The sequence below is a fragment of the Pyricularia pennisetigena genome, chromosome 3 (assembly GCF_004337985.1).
Source record: "Pyricularia pennisetigena strain Br36 chromosome 3, whole genome shotgun sequence".
Lineage (NCBI taxonomy): Eukaryota > Fungi > Ascomycota > Sordariomycetes > Magnaporthales > Pyriculariaceae > Pyricularia > Pyricularia pennisetigena.
In genome coordinates this window covers 2,737,025-2,751,907 of record NC_043742.1, presented here as the reverse complement: position 1 = coordinate 2,751,907, position 14,883 = coordinate 2,737,025, and the positions used below count along the sequence as shown (strand labels likewise).

The following is a 14,883-nucleotide window of genomic DNA, read 5'->3' as shown; positions in this document are numbered from 1 at the left end:
GGGGTATCGAACTAGCTGTGTTTGACTGGAATATTGGAGGAGTAAAAAATGTATTGGGCCAGAAGCAGTAAGCAAATGACAAAACGAGCTGAATTGCTCGGTATACTACTAACAAGTAACACTTTATCCTTCCGACACGCCCGTGTGGCTTAATATCTCGTATACTTCAGGGTCTTTCGTATGTGTACGCACCCTCAAAATCCCTCATTTGGCTGGCATGGGGATGGGGCCAGAAATACCCCAAAATAGCAACATGGTATATAGCCAACCCCCCCAGCCCGGAAGGCTCTTCCGTCGAGGTGAGAAATTACAAGTTCAGGCCAGACCGGTACACCTCTGGGTAACGCTCACCCACAATCTCGGTCCTGTCGATAGCGACCTGCAACTCTTCCAGCTCGGCCTGGGTAAGCTCGATGACCTTGGTGTTGTCCAGGATCTTGTCGACGCTGGTGGCGCCGGGGATGGGCAGGGCGCCCTGGGCCCTGACCCAAGCCAGCGCAACCTGTGGGCTCGTGGCACCCCTGCGCTCCGCCATTGCCGCGACGGCCCCGGCCAGCTTGAGGTTCTGCTCAAACGCGGGGCTCTGGAAGCGCGGGAAGACGCGAAACTGCATCGGCACGTCGTCGGGCTTCTTGATCTGGCCCGTCAGCCAACCGCGGTCGAGCGGGCTGTAGGCGACGACTGGGATGCCCAGCTCGCGGCACGTGTCGCGCACGCCTCCTGGGGCTAGCACGTGGCGCGAGAAGATGCTGAGCTCGATCTCGACGGCGCCGACGGGGTGGACGGCGTGGGCGCGGCGGATCGTGTCGGGGCTGCACTCGGACAGGCCGTAGGAGCCTATCTTGCCTTCCTCGACCAGGGCGGCTAGCGTGCGGGCCTGCTCCTCCACGGGCGTGTCGGGGCTTTGGCGAGCGCACTGGAACAGGTCGATGGTCTTGGTGCCGCCCAGGATCGAGAGGCAGTTGTCGACCTCGGCACGGATCTGCTCCGGCCGGTTGTAGGCTGTCTGGGTCATGCCATCGTAGCAGCCCTTGACGCTGAGCACCACCTTGGCGGCGTCGCCTGGGTGCGCGTCAAAGTAGTGCCTGACGAGGTGCAGGGAGTGGCGGTCGGGCGGGCCGTAAAGGGTAGCCTAACCGCGCGTTGGTCAGCTTGCACTGCTGTGCGGCTCAGGTTGCTTGGGGGGAAGTTAGTATGCGGCGTGGGAGGAAAAAAGAAATTGGAGCACACACCCCGTTCCAGAGGTTGGCGCCGTTGTCGAGGGCTGCCTTGAGCGGCTTTTCGGCGTCCTGAAATGGCATGGGATTCCAATACGTGATACCTGAGGGAAATTACATGTTAGATAGTTAGTTAGCTCTGCGATGACTTGCGCACAGCTGAGAGGGAGGCACCCACCCATCATGCCGTACCCGACGGGGCCGACGGCCTTGCCAGCGATCTTGGATGGGAAAGGCATGGTTGCGAATTTGTGCAGGTTGTTACTGCTGGTATTCTTTGAATAAAATCTGCTGCTGCTGGTGTTACTGCTGCTGCTGCTTGAGCCACAAATAACAGGGCGAAAAAGAGGGTTTCGGGATACAGTTTTAAACATTTTCTGGGTATTTTTTTTTTTCGTATGTTTACTAATCCTGTTTGTCAAGTTGTAACCTGAGTACCGAATAATGAAAATGATATGCGCGTACCGCGTGCAGCCATTGGGTGCGTCTGATTATTTTCAAATCAATCCGTAATCGAACAAATAATCTACAAATTATGCACAAGGTCAGCTGGTTTTGGTGTTTGGTACGCAGCTCAAAGAGGAGCTAGCGGACTTAGGCGAGCGGATAAAAAACCTCCTAAACCCCGACGTTGTAATCTTCCCTGGAACAAAGCTGACCTGTCGAGCTTTACCGGGCCGCAACCCATGTTGCCGTTATCAAGACCAAGTGTGGCACAGGCAAGGCGGACCAGTTTTCACGGCCGGATTTAACCTACCGTAGAATGCGGATGACGAAATTTCCAGGGGCTGGTGCTTCACGCCATGGGTTATTTTTGCGGTCTTATGCTTTTGAAACTAACTGTAAAGAATGAAGAGCGGAATGGTGTGGGGTAATAGTTGAGATGTTGAGCAAGGCAGAAGACGTATTGAGGAAAAGTCATGAACTTCCAGCTTCCTTCTGCACTAATCCATTTCTAGTAAAATACCTAGCTGAAGGCCTGGGCAAGATCTAGCACGACATGCCATGATGCACCAAACCCAGCAAGCCAGATTCTCTAAAGTCAATGATACTCGGCTCCGTGAACACCTTCTCGACGTAAAATAAACAGAACCAAGTTAGGTACGAGTCAGATCTCGGCATTATTAGCCCACGGCACCCAACCGCGCTTCCCCATAAACGGCACATAGGACAGCAGTTGTCCTTTGCGGACCAGAAACACAGAAGGTAGCAATCCCCAAGCCAGGCTTTCTACATCCCACCACGGCAGCACAAACCTCTCCCACAGCCAGGGGCCCCAGGTGAACCTCCTGGTGACACTGCGCACCATGGCGCGCCCGTCATCCCAGAGCGGCTTGACCTCCGCCTGCCGGTCGGCCTGGTAACGAGCAAAGACCTCGGCCAGGTCCGCGCCCGAAGGGCTGGGTTGGTCGTCCAGCAGCCGCCGGAGGCCGTTGGCCAGCACCGCCGCCGAGTGCACGCCGCACGTCATGCCGAGCCCGTTGGCGCTCGTGCTCTTGTGCACCGCGTCGCCCACCAGCACCACCCGCCCGCCGACGTGGTACCACTGCTCCACGAACCCTTCCTCCTGGTCCACCATGACGCACAGCTCCCGATCTGCTCGCGCCCACACGTCGCCAAACGTCACGCCGGGGCACACCAGCACGTGCTGGATCGAGGCCGCGTGCTCGTCGGCGTCGGCCTCAGAGTACCGTGGCCGCCGCCCACCCCCGCCGACCGTCGCTGCTGCAGCGCGGGCTCCTGCGTCCAGCGGCTTGATGGTCGCAAACGTCATCTTGCCGTCGGCAGCGCCCACGAGGCCCTGGACGATGACCCCGGCGCCCCGGGACTCGAACCAGGTGCCTGGCTCGATCCCCAAGTCGGCGACGGACGCGCGGCCGAAGATGCTGTTGAAGCTCGCCACCATAGGGCTCCGTGGTGGTGCCGCCTCATCTTCGCGGCCGCCATCATCCGCCCGCAAGCCCTGCATCAGCTCGCGGGTGGTGCTGTGCACTCCGTCGGTGCCGACGACGATGGATCCCTCCACCAGGCTGCCGTCGGCCAGTCGGACGCGCACACGGTCAGCCTGGGGCTCTATGCCGACGACCTCGACGCTGGTTCTGATCTTGGAGTCTCTGCCTGGCAGTCCCGCGTAGAGTATGTCGATGATGCGGCTGCGGAGCATTGCCAGAAACGGGTAGCCGTGGCTGATAGAGCGCGCATCTAATGTCAGCACAGTGGAGACGGCCTCCAAACCCCAATGCCTCCAAACGGCCCACCAAAACATGGCCGTGCGGCTTACCTGGGCTCCATGAACTGCCAGAAGCGATTCCAAGAAGTGACGGTGCCGTCGACGCCGTAGACGCGCTTCTTGCGGTGCATGGGGATGTTCTCCCTGGCGAGGACGTGGTACAGCCCGATCTGGTCGAAAAGTCGGGCTGTGTGCGGCCAGACCAGCAGGAGCTGCCCGTTGGGGTTGGCGACGGTGGCGCGCCGCTCCAGCAGCACGTAGTCGATCTCGGCCCGCTCCATGGCGTGAGCCATGTAGAGGCCAACGGGGCCAGCCCCTACTATGATGACGCGGAACTTGGAAGACTTTTCGACTGCTGACATTTTAAGTTTCCTTGTAGTTTGGACGGCGTATCTGCGTCGGACCAGGGAACTTTGACCATTGGCATAAGCAGGCTGGCAACATGGAACGAGGCTGTTATTTTGACAACCTTGTAGCCAAGAGTATCCTCCCCTTTTCGTTTCGAAGGAAAGAATATTGCTGGGTTTGCGGTGATGGTTTTGGAGGCTGTTAGGTATTCATCTCCATCAACAAATAGATACCCACGTAGTCTTTCAGTGTGTATCCACCTGAACAGACTGTTTCCAAACTTGGTTAAAGCCGCCAACGGCTTTCGTGAGACAGATACTTGATAAAGGTATAGGTATCTTTGGGCGTCCAGGAGCACTCGAGGTCACTCATATGCACCCAACGATATCAGGTAACATGCAACCGTATGCACACTCCGCAATTGGACTTAATTTTCTTTGAGCCGTCGGCATAACTACCAACAAATAGTTACGAATTGAGTACGGAAGAGACAAAGCACAAATGTCTAGGGCCTATGACGCGGTGCATAAATTAGTCCGAATCCACTTACCTCGAGTTTCTCTATTTTGCAACACCATCGACATCAATTGATGCCCCTCACCAAGCAGCTCGGCTTCACTCATCGTCAGTAACGGGCGGATACAACTTCCTGCGTCTTTGAGCTTCCCGTACAGCTTCCGAGTGGGTCTCAGGCAGCCAACAAACCCTGCGCACCCAGCCCATCCAAAATGATAACCATGGGCTCTGCGTTTGTGATTGGAGGTTGGTCAATCTCAAGCCGTGCAACCATCAATAATCTTGTATCAGGCTGATGAATCATTCACCTCGATATCAAGCACTTGATTCCACTGAGCTGACTGGCAAGATGACTAACAAATCAATAGCGAGCGGTATCGGAAGGGCGTGTGCGTTGGCGTTTGCACGCCGTGGCGTGGCCGGCCTGGTGGTGGCTGACGTGGATCTGCAGGCTGCCGAATACCTAGTTGCCGAATGTAAGGCTGAGGCAGAGTCGGCCGGTACTGCAGACGCCCTAGGGTGTGCAGAGGCCACCAAGGTGGACGTTGCGGATGAGAATTCGGTCGAGTCTGCCGTGACTTTTGCGCGGCGTGTGCTAGGTAGGGTTGACTATTGCGTCAACAGCGCGGGGGTAAGTGGCGGGTCTCTTTCTCTTTTGCTTTGATATCCCCATTCGGTAATCTTGTTCCTCCGCTTTTTTTCGTTGTCACAACCAGCTTGTTTTGTTTTTTTTTTTTTTTTTCTTTCTGACATGCAGACCGCCCATTACTCAAACCCTTTATCAAACAATCAAAGATTGGGGTGAAGCTGGCCAAAGAGGTCTCGGAAGCCAGCCCCGTGGAGTTTGAGACAATGTTCCAGGTCAACGTCAGAGGTACCTTTCTCGTCACACGCGCCATGTCGGCGCTGATGAGGACGCAGGATCCTGTGCCCGTCTTGCGCAACTCGCCGGGTAGGGGCGCCACGCGAGGTTGCATTGTCATCTTGGGATCCGCAGCCGCGTTTGCTGCGACGCCCAACATGATCCAGTACACGACGGCCAAGCATGCCGTGCTTGGTCTGACCAAGAGCGCGGGTAAGTTTTACCGTGTGCACGCCTCCCTCGCATCCAGTTCCAGCAGGCTGCGACTTCCTGGTGCTCACAAACGCCTCGCCAGCGCTCGACAACGCGGCTCATGGCATCCGTGTCAACAGCGTCTGCCCGTCGTGGGTCGACACCCCCATGGTCCGCAGGGCTCTGCAGGACGTGCCAGAGCTGGAGCAGACGATCCGAACCAGCGTGCCGATGAGGCGGATCGCCCTGGCCGAGGAGGTGGCCGATGCCGTCATGTTCTTCTGCAGCCCGGCCGCGAGCTATGCGACTGGCTGCAACATGATTTTGGATGGCGGTACCACTCTCACTACACACTTGGGATGATGGAGGGAGATGCTATCGGCTCTGGTTGGCTGGAGGAAACGCAACAGTTTGCTTATCAATAGTGGAGGTAGTCACTAGTCTATGTTGTCCAGACACGTTATACAATGTGGACTTTGTTTTGCCTGTTTTCTTTTTTGCTCTTGTGCTCTTTCTGCCTGAGATCAACTTGTTCTTTCTGCTCGCTCTACCAACTTGTTTCGTTCCCCTTCCTGAATAATGACTGGCGACAACAACAACCCCATCAACAACGGATACTACGTCGATAGCTTCCCGGCGGCTGGTCTTCGTCAAGTCTTCCGACACATCACCGGCAACGCCGACAATGGCAAGTCGGTCTTTCTGCACTCGGACCATGGTAATCACCACCGAGTGATTGGGGAGAAGCAGGCGGTCGCCAACATCATGTACTCGACGCAGGAGACGCCAGTCGAGTTGAATGGCGACGTCGACGTCCAGAAAGCGCTTTCGCAAGAGGTATCCGAAAAACCACCATGCTCGTGGGATAGTGAAACAAAAAAAAAAAAAAAAAAAAAAAAGACAAAAGACCAGCCTAGAAAATCACTGACTCTTGTGCCACCTGAACAGCCTCCTTTCCACTACGCCTCAGGCTCCGTCTGCCGCATGATGGACTTTGCGCCGGGCGCCGCCTCTCCGCTCCACCGCGGGCTGACGATCGACTACGGCGTCGTCATCGAGGGCGTGTTCGAGCTGAGCCTCGACTCGGGCCAGAAGCGCATCTTGCGGCAGGGCGACGTGGCCGTGCAGCGCGCCACGGCCCACGTTTGGAAGAACGTCACTGGCGGCGGCACCCTCCCCGGTCGCATGCTGTGGGTCTTGCTGGACTGCAACGACGTCTATGTCGGGGGTTCGGCGGCTACCGGAGAGGGCTCCAAGGTGACGGGGGACTTGGGTAGTTTGAAGAAGGAGTACGAGGGTAGAGGGACGTACTAGGGCCGGGGGGTGGGAGATGCTACCCACTGAAACTACAAACAGACTACAGTAGATGATGGAATGAGGCATTGAGGACCAGCCAAGGTTTTGCCAAAGATGCTTATAAATGATGACGTAGAGCCATGTTTGCAAGAGACGTGATCGGGGCAAAAATGCCAGTCCAAGACGGACAAGTCCCGGCCTTGCCAGCACCATGCTGTGGTTGTTTTGCGATTTCGAGAATCAAGTCCCAATTTGGGTTCTCCGCGCCGAATACCTCGATTAGATGCCAACTCTCATAGGGTTGCAAGGGAGGCCTAAGAGTTTCCCTGAATTTCTTAGGCCTCCCTTGCAGCCGCTGCAATCAGCTCGGATCGCTGCAGCAGTAAGCCGTGGCGCGGAATGTTGGTGTGGGACGACGCGAAGGATGGTTGGACTACAATCTTCCGGCTGCGAACCTCAGCTGATCCCAAGACAAACAACCGCCCTTGTTAATCCTAATCCCCATCCCGCTCGGCCGCTAAGAGGATAAGCTTACTTGGGTGCGGGCGATGTGGGATGTGGATCGACCAACATGAGACCACCTCCATTCCATCAAGGCTGCGGCTACCGTACCCCAAAATTTACCCAGCCACTCACACATTCTTTGAGCAGCTGGCAACAGCCAACACCAAAGCTGACCAGCAAACGCGCAAATAAGGCGTAGGGCTGCGGCGCAGAAACGCAACGGCCCGCGAGCGGAGTTTAGCTACAGCACCTAGGTTTTAACCGTCGACGGGCCTGGGGTTAACCCCGCTCCTTTGTAACCACTCCGACAATTCTTCCCCTTCTGGTTTCTGCCATTGGTGATGAACGGACTTAGCGGAGATAGAAGACGGCGTGAACTTCCTTTGGACGGTTGTTTGTTCTACAGCGACTGCCTTTGGGGAGCATTTTTATGACATGTGCACTTGTCAGGACGGTGATGTAAATTGCAGAATGCAGAATACAGATTGCGTTTATCTAGAACCGTTTCCTTTTTTTTTTCTCTTCACGCTTGATGTTTCTTGATCAGACTTTTAGCAATTAACGTCTTTGCCTATACTCTTGCGGCTCTTACAATCACACCTCCAGACTCTAGTAACGCACCCACAGCTCTCCACAGCAAAATGTCCAAGTCTACCACCATCCTGATCACCGGTGCCAACAAGGGCAAGTTTCGCTGACCTCCCAATCCTCCAATCATTACGTCCAAAGATACCTCCGACTAACCCCCTCCGTAGGCATCGGTTTGGGCTTGGCCAAAGGCTACCTCTCCCGGCCCAACCACATCGTCATATGCAGCGTGCGCAGCGCCAAGACGGACGTGTCTGCCCTCGAAGCCGCGTCCAAGGCCGAGGGCTCCAAGCTCATCGTGGTCTACATTGAGAGCACCTCCAAGACGGACCCCACCCAGGCCGCAGCGGACGTGCAGGCCGCGGGCGTCCACCACCTCGACGTGCTGATTGCCAACGCGGGCGGCATGCCCGAGGGCAACAAGCCGCTGCTGGAGCTGGGCCCCGACGAGCTCTGCTGGTCCGTCCAGGTCAACGCGGCCGCGCCGCTGTTGGTGCTGCAGGCCTTCAGGCCGCTGCTGCAAAAGGCCGACTCGCCCCGCTTCGCCGTCATCTCGTCCACCTCCGGGTCCATCGAGTTCATGAAGAACATCTCGTCCTTCATCTTCCCGGGCTACGGCGCCGCCAAGGCCACTCTCAACTGGCTCACAATGGGTGTCCACCTGTCGCAGGAATGGCTGACCACCCTCGTCATTCATCCCGGGTAAGTGGTTGCCTTTTTGGTGTCTGCTGGATGATAAACTAAAAGGAATGAATCAAGTTTCTTGTCAGCTAACTGCCACATGTTGCTACGATAGTCTTGTCCAGAGCGAGCCCGGAAACTGGGTGGCCAAACAGATTGGAATGGCCGAGGCCCCAACGACAATTGAGCAGGCCGCTGAGGGTGTCATAAACGCTGTAAGTCGACTCGTGCCAGTGTTCATTTTTCTAACCACATTTCCACAAAAAAAAAAAAATCAAAAAAAAAGAAAAAGCTTGGGCGCTGACGAGGGTAAAATACAGGTTACGAATGCCACACGTGAGTCGGTCGGTGGCAAGTTCTTGAGCACCTCGGACGGCAGTGTGCTACCTTGGTAGAGGGAGAAGCGTGCCGGAACGTGACGGTGCACACTCGGTAGCTTGTCTTCACTGAAAGAGATTGTGCCCCGAGCAGAGACCGTTTGGTGGCAGTATTTTAGTTGGAATGTAGAGATCAGGTGAATTATGTGGTTGGCTAGACAGCAGATACGTCTGCTCCAGAAAAGGCCAGAAAATAGGAGTAACAATAGATTGATACCGGTCCGCAAAATGGACCATCAAGAAGCTGCAGCACATCCAACAAATCCATCTCTGCCCTCGGATGAACAACGGCCGCCGTTATTGATTGCCTTGACATCGCGTCCCACCTTGAAACCAGTAACCGGATCACATCCCCCGGGACCACCATATCCAAACTGGAAGTTGTCAACATTGACGCACTAAAGAAATGGGTTAGTCATGTCCAACGGGCAGATCGTTATCACCAAGTTTGTGTGGAAAAAAAAAAAAAAAAAAAAAAAAAAAAAAAAAAAAAAAAAAAAAAAAAAAAAAAACATGGATGATGGACCTACGCAATAAGCAAACAGGTGCATGTGTTTGCAAAATTCATTAAAGTCTGTCGTGCCCTTATTGCAACAGCGGTCTCCTGTCAAAGGGACATCGGGATCTACTGTTTGGGGAACCCTCGGTTGTAGTCCGTTTGGTTTCGCGGCAACCAGGACAGCGAAAAAACAAAAGGTAACAAATGCTCGCATTTTAGCGGTGAATTATGGCGGAAAATAAAACTAAAAATAGAAAAATAGATGGTTCAACCAGTATCAATCTGGAACAAGACAAACAAAAGCAACGGTTTGTGAAAATTACTGCTTGATGTCAAGATTTTGCTCAGGCGACGGCACGGTTTTATAGTCGACGACTGGAAATATTAAACATCAAGTTATCATTGAATGCCACATATACGTCCGAGTGCTCGGATCTGTTTTGAATTGTGGATTGACAAAATATTCTTAGCTTAAAGGCGCCAACCGATATTGTTTCCACGAAACTACTAAGAGTCTCATCTATTTGGATACTACAGGCATCTAACCAGTAATGAATGGATAGCGCACAGCGGCAGGCCTCCGAATAAGTTATTGGCGACTGTAATGATATTTATGCATTCCTGGATATAAACGTCCCCTGGGCGATTCGCTCGCGTCGTGATTTATTTTGCTGTACATTAGCCCATGTCTCCCAATCTCCCACGTTGGTTTTGCGATACAAACACAATTGATATAAATCCATGTGACTTGTGGAACTAGAAAATCCTCCCTTGGACTTTTTAGGCTGAAGGGTTGAAACGAATTCGGGATCCCCGTCTTTTTAACAAACCCCGCCATAATAATTTGTTATTTTTAGATCCGAAACTGAATGTGAACATGGAGATCACGCACATGGTTAGAAGCGTGACACCGGGATCACCTTTAACGCAAAAAAGACAGACCCAATGGGGTAAGTATTGGGAGTACGCACAATCTATGGGACAGGGATTGATTAATCCATAAGTTGCGAATCACACTTTGCCATCTCAGCAGCTCCTGGCTAACCAATCCACGCTGCCCTCCAGCCGGGCGTATTCCATCCACTCACTGGAATTTCTTGAGTCTTGACGAGAACAATCGAGCTATTTGCCCAAATAAGCTCTCCGGACCGCACCCCGCTTCAACCTTGCCAGCCTTTTCTGCAGTCAGCGCCAGCAGATGTAGTCTATGTAGAGAAAGCCCTAAGCAGCTTCGGATTCGTGCGGACAAGTATACGCAAGCATAGAGGCTATCGTACCCGACACAGGGCTGCCGAGACCCTACCCCGGGACAGGATGCGATGATCACGCCGCACAGCTGCCGCGAGATTGAACATGGTGAAGAGGCGGGATGTTCGATGCTACACAACCCGCCCGTGGGTGGTATTATGCATTATCAGCTGTGGGCCGATTTGCCCGCTGTGATTCTCCTCTTGCTCATGACTGCATATGCAAGCTGCCGCGTCCCGCATATGCCCCAAAACCGTAGGGGCGTGGCCGTTCATTTTGTTTCAAAATCCAGCCGCCAATGTTGACAGTAACAATTGCTGCTGACATGCATGCCGCCTCACTGCTCGCTATATTGTTGAAGCATCACGCAGGGTTACACTACTGGGCATTATCGGCGCTACGAAACCCAAACGAGGACTGGCTTATCTAGCATAACCCAAACCAATGGACAAGAGTCTAGCAAGTCGCTTTTGTACAGAGGAATCGCGGGTTGAACCGTATAGGCGATGAACAAATCAGCTCTCAATCGACGTTTCATCGAATGAGAGGGCAATGTGAGATGATTTAAGAATTTTTAATCCATCAAGGGCAGAAATTAAAGTAGCCTGGCTTGATTGTCAGGAGGAAACAATGGCCTCTGGATAGAAACTGAAATACGCCTGTGTGCCTATTAGCCGTGTGCACATTACCTTGCACTCTTCTGCACCCGACCTCTCGAGCGGTTCTTTTGCCTGCCTCTCCGTTGTTGTCACTCTTGACGCAGGCCCATCTTTTTGTCGAGTCAAAGCAAACACCAGTCAAAAGAAAGAAATAAAGAAAAGACACAGCAACAACAACAACAACAACAACAACAACAACAACAACAACAACAACATGACAGCCTCAGGCCCCATCACATCCTTTCCCGCCCAAGGCCTCCGCAAGCCGTCACGGTTCGTGACGGGCCACAACGCAGCCGGCGAGTCGGTGTTTGTGCGGTCCGACCAGGGCGAGCACCAAGCCGTCATGCTCGACGGGCTGGGTGCGCAGAGCATCTTCTACAGCTGCGCGTCCAACCCGGTGCAGGTCAACGGCGACGCGGACCTGGCGTACGCGGCCGCGAACCCGCCGCCGCTGCACGTGCCGGGCGGGGCGGTGGTGCGCATGATCGACTTTGCGCCCGGCAGCGAGTCCAACATGCACCGGGCCGTCTGCCTCGGCATCGGCACCGTGTGCGAGGGCGAGGTCGAGCTCAGCCTCGGCGGCAGCGGCGAGACCCGCGTCATGCGGCCCGGCGACGTCTCCATCAACCGCGGCGCCATGCACCGCTGGCGCAACGTCTCGGCCGACAAGCCCGCCCGCATGCTCTACGTGCTGCTCGACGTCGAGCCCATCCTCGTGAACGGCAAGGCCCTGGAGTTTGAGATGGGCCGCTTGATGAAGGAGTATTCCGAGTACAAGGAGGGCGAGGGCGACAACAAGAAGGTCTGATTTTACGACCTTGGAGCAGTCCAACTTTGGTGAGCTGTCGTCACTGTGAAATGGAAAGCTTTTTTTTTGGCGAGAGTTGGCTGCTGGTTTCAATGCCATGCCAGCTTACGCAAATTGTAACTCTTGTCCATCATGGATCCTACTTTGAATTTTACGCAGGTCCGGCTAGGAAATTGCCTTTCTATGATAAGGCTCTAAGCAGGCTGGAATTAGGAGTAACTAGCCAGATAGGGCCAGTTTAAGCCATTTGTTTAGAGTAGATATTCACCGGACAACCCTCGACTTGATTTTGTTCAGAAATGGCCAACGGTCATGATGTGATTCTTTGCATAGGTCCAAGTTGACAAAAAGAAAATCAAAGATAGGAAATTAAAAAGAAGAACCAGCGTCACACTGGTCTTGATTGCGCCACCCGTATCGTTTCAAATCAGACGGCTCGGCTCTTGTTGCTCCTTTTCTTAGCTGCATCCTGCTTTGTGTGCAAATGCTGTATCAATACTCATTTTTATCATGACACCATGGCCAGATACTCGGCAAGCACTATCATTGGATGCATACGCACAAAAAGTAGTTTGCAGCGTTCAATCTGGTTGGGTCTGAAGCCAGCTGGCGTAGGCCGGCGGCGTTCTCTGACTTGCATTATCATAACGTAACATGACAAAACAGACTGCAGCTGCATAGACCCGTTGCCTTCCTCTTCCGGAAACATCTTTCTTGTGTTTGATTGTGAGTCTTGGGACCTTGCTTGGTAGCACATGTTGCCCTGTTGTGTCGGTCCATGTCCAAACCCCCTAACCACTACGTGGATATATACACTTACACCCCCTCTCATGTTTACATATTTTTTCTCACAAATAATAATGCAAGAGATAGGCAGAAAAGGTATCTAATTCACAGGCTTCGTGGCAATGTGTCAGCCTTTCCGACGTTCCAGGCCATGATCGCCGGTTGGCGGCCGGAAAGTCTCGGAAGCTTGGCTACGGTGAGGATGCCGGCTCGACCATGACGGCATCTTTCCAGCAAAGGCGGGGAAAAGGAAACACAGTCAGAACCATGAATGATGTAGATGCTGGGTACTCTTCCCTGGACCTTTCATGGAAGGCCTAGCCGTGGATATGTTAGTGTATACGGCATACGATGCCGTGGGCAATATCATAAGTAGACATCACAAGTAGACGGTTCGATATACACACTGGACTGGACTAGATCAAGAGCAATATATAAAGAGGTATACTGGTACAGGTTGATTTTACGTGCTCATCTAGACCCTCAGTCTGACAGGAAGTGGTGTGTGCCTCGAGATTTCAGTCCGGCATACAATAATCCCACCGTCAGTAACCTCTCTGAGCTTGAGACTTTTTTTTTCAGACCAAAACATTACAGGGAAAATATTATCGTCGCTGAGAAAAAGTTGATTTTATGATTACGCTCAGCGTATGTCAAACGATTTACCCAGCTTGAATTCATCAGGCCCCATCAGGCCCCCTGATACCCCCTCAACCCATAACGTTGGGCTCCACATCTCCGACCCCCCTAAAGTCCGGCCCCTAAAAATATCTACTCAGCCACGTCAACCCTTTGTTTTATTTTATAAATATCTAGACGAACTTTTCACTTTAGAACTTGCATTTTGAAGATTCTTGCTCCAAACTTTCCAATGAAACAGTACACTGAAAATCAGCTTCTTGCTGCCATTTCTGACATAAGAAATGGCAAATCAGTTCACAAAACCTCGCAAAAATGGGGTATTCCTCGGAGTACCCTTCACGATCGTTTAAAGGGGGCCCAGTCAATTCAACAAGCGAAAAGATTTTGTCAAAGGCTTTCACAGGAGCAGGAGACCTATTTGGCAGATTGGGTACTTGCGCAGGCCGCGTTAGGCCTTCCGCCAACGCATCAAGAACTACGCTATTTTGCGGAACGAATTCTTCAGGCCGCCGGAGAAAGAAAAAGCCTTGGGAAACATTGGGTTAGCCGTTTTATAGCCCGATATCCAATTTTGAAAACCCAAAGGCCCCGGCGAATAGAAAATGCCCGGGTTAATGGGGCTACAACCGAGGTAATTAAATCTTGGTGGTCCTATTTGAAAAATCCCGTTATCGATACTATAAAACCGGCCAACCGTTGGAATATGGACGAAACAGGTATAATGGAAGGCAAAGGATCTAATGGCCTGGTGTTAGGGCGTAATAAAATCCGGCCATTACAGCGAAAAGAGCCTGGAACGCGGGGTTGGACGAGCATAATCGAATGTGTATCAGCTACGGGGGCTGTTATACCTCCCCTCGTTATATTTAAGGGGAAAAACGTACAGCAACAATGGTTTCCAGCTGATTTAAGTCCTTTCGATACCTGGCAATTTCATGCAACAGAAAACGGGTGGACAAATAATGAAACAGGTATCGAATGGTTAAAAAAGGTGTTTATTCCAAATACCCAACCTTTAACTCCTGAAAAGCGTTTATTAGTTCTCGACGGCCACGGATCACACGTCAGCGACGAGTTTATGCTTGTTTGCCTCCAAAATAATATTCAGCTTTTATATTTACCTCCTCATTCGTCGCACGTTCTTCAACCGTTGGATTTATCGGTTTTTGGGCCGTTAAAGGAAGCTTATCGACGTCACCTGGGATTTGTAAACCAGTTTTGCTGTTCAACGGTTGTTGGGAAACGAAACTTTCTACTTTGCTATCGAAAAGCCAGATCAAAAGCATTTATAGCAAAAACCATTCAATCTGGTTGGCGTACGACGGGGTTATGGCCGGTGAACTTGGCAAAACCACTTTTAAACCCGTTTTTATTAGAAAATAGCAACGCCAACGTCGAAAAAGGTAGAAATAACGGCTTCCAAAGGG

At 52.7% G+C, this 14,883-nt stretch overlaps 3 protein-coding genes across 3 annotated transcripts; 2 read left to right on the top strand and 1 right to left on the bottom strand.

Annotated features, from left to right (window-relative positions):
- Window positions 1-307: 307 nt before the first annotated feature.
- On the bottom strand, window positions 308-3,809 carry PpBr36_02602 (uncharacterized protein; the record flags this gene model as incomplete). The annotated part of the gene is made up of 4 exons (XM_029889781.1): window positions 308-1,132; window positions 1,233-1,289; window positions 2,452-3,403; window positions 3,499-3,809. The coding sequence occupies 4 exons, from the start codon at window positions 3,807-3,809 to the stop codon at window positions 308-310; spliced, it is 2,145 nt and encodes a 714-aa protein (XP_029753921.1).
- Window positions 3,810-4,523: 714 nt separating this feature from the next.
- PpBr36_02601 (uncharacterized protein) lies at window positions 4,524-12,028 on the top strand (the record flags this gene model as incomplete). Its single annotated transcript, XM_029889780.1, has 9 exons — window positions 4,524-4,557; window positions 4,680-4,942; window positions 5,107-5,386; window positions 5,469-5,699; window positions 6,021-6,202; window positions 6,314-6,662; window positions 7,921-8,455; window positions 8,550-8,635; window positions 11,439-12,028. The coding sequence occupies 9 exons, from the start codon at window positions 4,524-4,526 to the stop codon at window positions 12,026-12,028; spliced, it is 2,550 nt and encodes an 849-aa protein (XP_029753924.1).
- An 888-nt stretch (window positions 12,029-12,916) lies between these two features.
- PpBr36_02600 (uncharacterized protein) lies at window positions 12,917-13,135 on the top strand (the record flags this gene model as incomplete). The annotated part of the gene is made up of 1 exon (XM_029889779.1): window positions 12,917-13,135. A coding segment is annotated over one exon (219 nt), but the record flags the coding sequence as incomplete, so codon positions are not given.
- Window positions 13,136-14,883: the final 1,748 nt, after the last annotated feature.